General features: G+C 36.4%; 1 protein-coding gene across 1 annotated transcript; it reads left to right on the forward strand.

Annotated features, from left to right (window-relative positions):
- Positions 1-3233: 3233 nt before the first annotated feature.
- LOC132904330 (uncharacterized) lies at positions 3234-4412 on the forward strand. The gene has a single exon (XM_060954256.1). It carries the CDS (start codon positions 3234-3236, stop codon positions 4410-4412), a length of 1179 nt encoding a protein of 392 aa, XP_060810239.1.
- Positions 4413-4616: the final 204 nt, after the last annotated feature.

Consider the following 4616-nt stretch of genomic DNA (forward strand, 5'->3'; position numbering starts at 1 on the left):
GATATGCAATGGTGGTAGAAGCACATTATTTGGCTGTACAAGGGGTAAATACTTTACGTTTTTTTGCCCAGGAATTAACGATGCACGCGTAGGCCATGTTTTTTTTATATAGTGATTAGTTCTGTCTCGGCTATCCCATTCACATAAAAAGCAGCAAAACTTTGTATAACCCAGCTGAAGTCCAAGTAATAGTGCAACAACTTTAAGATCACCGCAGATTTTGAAGGAATATGTACTGTAATTTATTTTTTCAAGTAAAAGTTTCATATTTTCATAAGTTTCTTTCATATTTGCAGCATGGGCCAGAGGTACAGACGGAAACTTATTTCCATTATGCAATAACACTGCTTTTAGACTTGCTTTCGAAGAATCAATGAATAAACGCCACTGAGAGAGATCAAAATTTATGTCCAACATTTTCATAATCTCATTTACGTTATTGCAAAACACCAAATCTCCATCCTGAGAAAAATACGTTCTGAAGTGTTGATCACGGTTTCGAAAATAGCTAACTTTTGTATTATGATGTAGCAAATTCCATTCTTTTAGACGTGATCCTAATAGTTCTGACTGCTTTTTTGACAAATTTAAATCCCGAACCAAATCATTTAGGTCTCCTTGAGTTATCAAATGTGGCTCGTTTACAATTCCTTTTAACTCAAAGTCATCATCCCCGTCAACACATTCACTTGAAGTGGACGGTTGTGAATTGTTCTCAACAGAAGTAGTTGCAACTGGTATTAGTTCTGGCAATTTTTTACAATGAGAGACTGGTCTTATAGCCGAAGATAAGTTAGGGTAAATAACTGTGGTTTTTTTCTTGTAATTTATACCTTTTATGTCTGTGAGACAAAAATAGCAATCTGAAACGTGATCTCGCTGTTCAGTCCATATCATGGGTACAGCAAACGGCATAGGTCGTGCACCTTTCTTCCAGTCAGTTAAATTTTTCACACACGTTATGCAACAGACATGAGGGGCCCAGGATTTGTCTTGATGGGCGACAGAAAAACCAAAACATTGTTGATAACACTCCAACACAAGATTCGTAAAATTTCGTCGTTGTTTTTTGAATGTTAGTTCTCCGCAGACATAACAAAAAGAGTTAGGATCATTATTACACTTTCTCGACATATTCACAGGGTTAATAAATCACAAAAAAGGGTTCAAATTCAACAACAAATATTTTTATAAGGATTTACTTGTAAGCGTTTTTGTTAATTTACTGCCGTAGTACTAGTTATGAGTATTACCGTATCACAACAAATATGAGGCTAATAGACATATCACAGCTGTGATTTAATAATGAGGGTAGACTGATAAAACAAAATTAGCTATCAAAGTTCGTGTGGCAAAACCAGTGTTGACCAGTGTAATTAGTTCAGCTTGGACTTCCGCGCGAATTTGACTTAATTTTTCGGGTGGTAAAAGTTTGTTGTTAACTATGGCTCTCCTTTGGTCTCCTATTCTTTGTCTACTGACTTGTATTTCAGGGAATTGTTGGACAAATTTAGCATGTAGTTCAGGAAGGTAAGTTCTTGTATCTGATTCTAGGTTAGTAATTATAAAATATGTGCGGATGATGAAAATATTCATATCGTCCGACCATTTCATTCGCACACGTGGGCCAGCTGTGGTGGGTACAGGATTGGCGGCGTCAGGTGCCTCCTGTACAACAGTCACAGTGGTATTTAAAGGTACTGCTTCTACTAATGACGTAGGCGAAGATGATGTTTCGCGCTCTAAGTATGAAGGCGGAGAAGATGGTAAAGAAGGGAATAGCGATTCAGGTGAAGAAGAAGGAGAAGAAAGGGAATCGGCTGTAATCAATTGTTCGACGGGAGCCCGCCTGCTCAACTCCTCGTCGCCGATGGTTTGCATGCTGTGGCACTCAGCACCGGCTCCAAGTGCGCCCCGGCGACCCCCGGGAAGCGGCCGTAAATTATATCTGCGATTTTCTCTACTCATTTTTAGGCTTTTGGTTTGGGACCGTTAGTTAGGAGAGGTTAATAACCCGTGAGTTGTGGGTAAATATTGTCTCACCTTATTAGGGTAAAGTCGAGATGTTCTGACTATCCTTTAAGTACCTCTCCGTAAGCCCCCCCACCACGACAATGTGGTCCCCTGGGGGGCGGGGGGGGGGGGGGGGGGGGGGGTTATTATTATTCTTATTATATAACACAGGAAGAAAAGTTTTTTTAAATGATTTATGTAATTTCTCAAATTAAGCAATAGGCTGATTTGATGATTGTATTCAAGATAAAAAGTTGGCGAACAGTTAGCACTTGCGACTCTTGATAAAGGACTGTCGGAAATAGGATCGGTTTGAAAAAGCATACTTTCAAGAGTGCTCTCTGAGCACGTTCAAGTCTAATCAGATTGGTCTTGCAAGCACCACCCCAAGTAACGATTCCATACGTAAGTATCGATTGACAGAGTGCAGTATATACCATTTTGACGATGCATGGTTCAGCAACATGCATGCCGTAATTTCTTAAATATATACATTAGTTTACGGACTCTGCCAGTCATCACACTGATATGGGCCTGAAAAGACAATCTATTGTCAAGGGTTACACCAAGATATTTGACAATTTTTGAGCAGTACAGGGAAGGACAGGAGCAGGATTCAGAAGATGAGCAAGAAAAAGAGTGAGCTGTAATCGTAAGAGGAATTGAGTTTTTAGGAGGAGAGTATATAGAAAATGTAAGGTAACATGTCGTATTTCCGGTTGTCAAAAAGTGAACACCGTGACTGAGTGCTCCCAAATAATATTAAAGTTAATTAAGGACATACAGCGTTCTAAGTGATACGAGCCGTTAAAACATAACCTCCACGAACAGCCGCTAAGGTACGACATTCCATTACTTCACTTAGTAACAGTATAACATCAAAAACACCACAAATAACTTTGGTCGTAATTTATAACTGAAATATTTTTGAAATCACTGTTGTTATGATTTTAAATACTGACCAATAAGAAGAATAAAACATTCTACATCACAACCGGCTTTCACAATCAACATCAAATAACAAATGTCAATAGTATGACATGACAAATAGAATGACATCTGACATTTGAACTGAATTTGACGTATACAGTTTCTTAAGCACAAGAGTACTAGTACATACAGCCAATTATATTCTTGCAAGATACACTTATAATACGAGATACAAGTTGAAATAAATAAAAGAACTTAAATGGCTACTAAGGAAAATAAGTTTAGTGATAATGAATAAAGTTGCAATTAGTGATAATGAATTTATGGAATGTAATAAATGTGAACGACCTTTTGACATTTTATGCGCGAATTTTACCAGCGTATCTTTCACCACTTTATCGCGGGAGTTCAAAAATTCTTGGATATGCATAGAATGTCGCAGTAAACTGCCCAAGGGTGATAACTCACATACACCAGTACGGCAAACGTTACAAATGCATGAACATCATAATAAAATAGTAAGCCCTAGTCCTGAAACATCAATATGTTTTGAAAATGTGACTGTGCGTGCCCCAACGCGCTTTGTCCACTCAACCCAAAATACCGCAATAGTATTACACAATGATGACAGTAATTTAGGATGCTCACAATTTGATGGAGATACAAGCACTATACCAAATTTATCAGATAGTGAAAATGAAGACAAAATTCTTGATATGAAGAGACAAATAGAAAAGTTGACGTTGGAACTGAATTCGGCAAACACTCAAATTAAAGCACTAACACTGGAAAATGACACACTTAAAAAAACAATCACGGAAATGAACCCTAAAAAAAACAGTGAAACAAATACGGCAGCAAAAAAGAAAAAACGGCGATCTCCTAAGAAGAACAACACCTTGCACAGCGAAATATTAAAAAAAACAGAGCCTACTAATATAGGAATGAAAACATCACATTTAAGTAAATCATACAGAGACACTACACAGTGTATGCCTAAATTATGTATGATTAGCTCAAATAAACACAACAATATGACTACAATAGCACAAAATACTTTTAGTAATTTTCATATATGTCATTATTTATATCCGAATTGCGGAATAACAGAATTAATTAATAATTTAGATAAAAAAGTAAAAGACTATACCAAGAAAGACTATTGCGTAATTTTTATTGGACCTGAAGATTTCAAACAAACAAATAATTATTTTGACATAGTATTGAAATTGAGACAAACATTGCAATTAATTACAAATACAAATATAATATTATGCGTGCCGACTTTTATAGTTAATGATTTTTCGACAATATTCAATTGGAGAGTTGAATGCTTTAATAATTTGTTATACTTGGACATACATTTACACAATTATGCATATCTTTTGGATTCGAACTTAAATTTAACATATGACTATGATATGTTCGAAATATGCGCTATTTCGATTATCTCAGAAAGTCAAACTTGAAGCTGTCTTAGTAGCATATCATGGACTAGTGACACCCACTTTACGGTATGGTGTAATATTTTGGGGCAACTCAACCGAAAAAGAGAAAATTTTTAAATTACAGAAACGTTGTCTCAGATCAATGTTTGGTCTAAAAACCACAGACAGTTGCGTGCCTGTATTTAAGAAGCACAAACTATTAACCTTGTCATGCATCTACATTTT

The sequence above is a fragment of the Amyelois transitella genome, chromosome W, assembly GCF_032362555.1.
Source record: "Amyelois transitella isolate CPQ chromosome W, ilAmyTran1.1, whole genome shotgun sequence".
Classification (NCBI taxonomy): Eukaryota; Metazoa; Arthropoda; class Insecta; order Lepidoptera; family Pyralidae; genus Amyelois; species Amyelois transitella.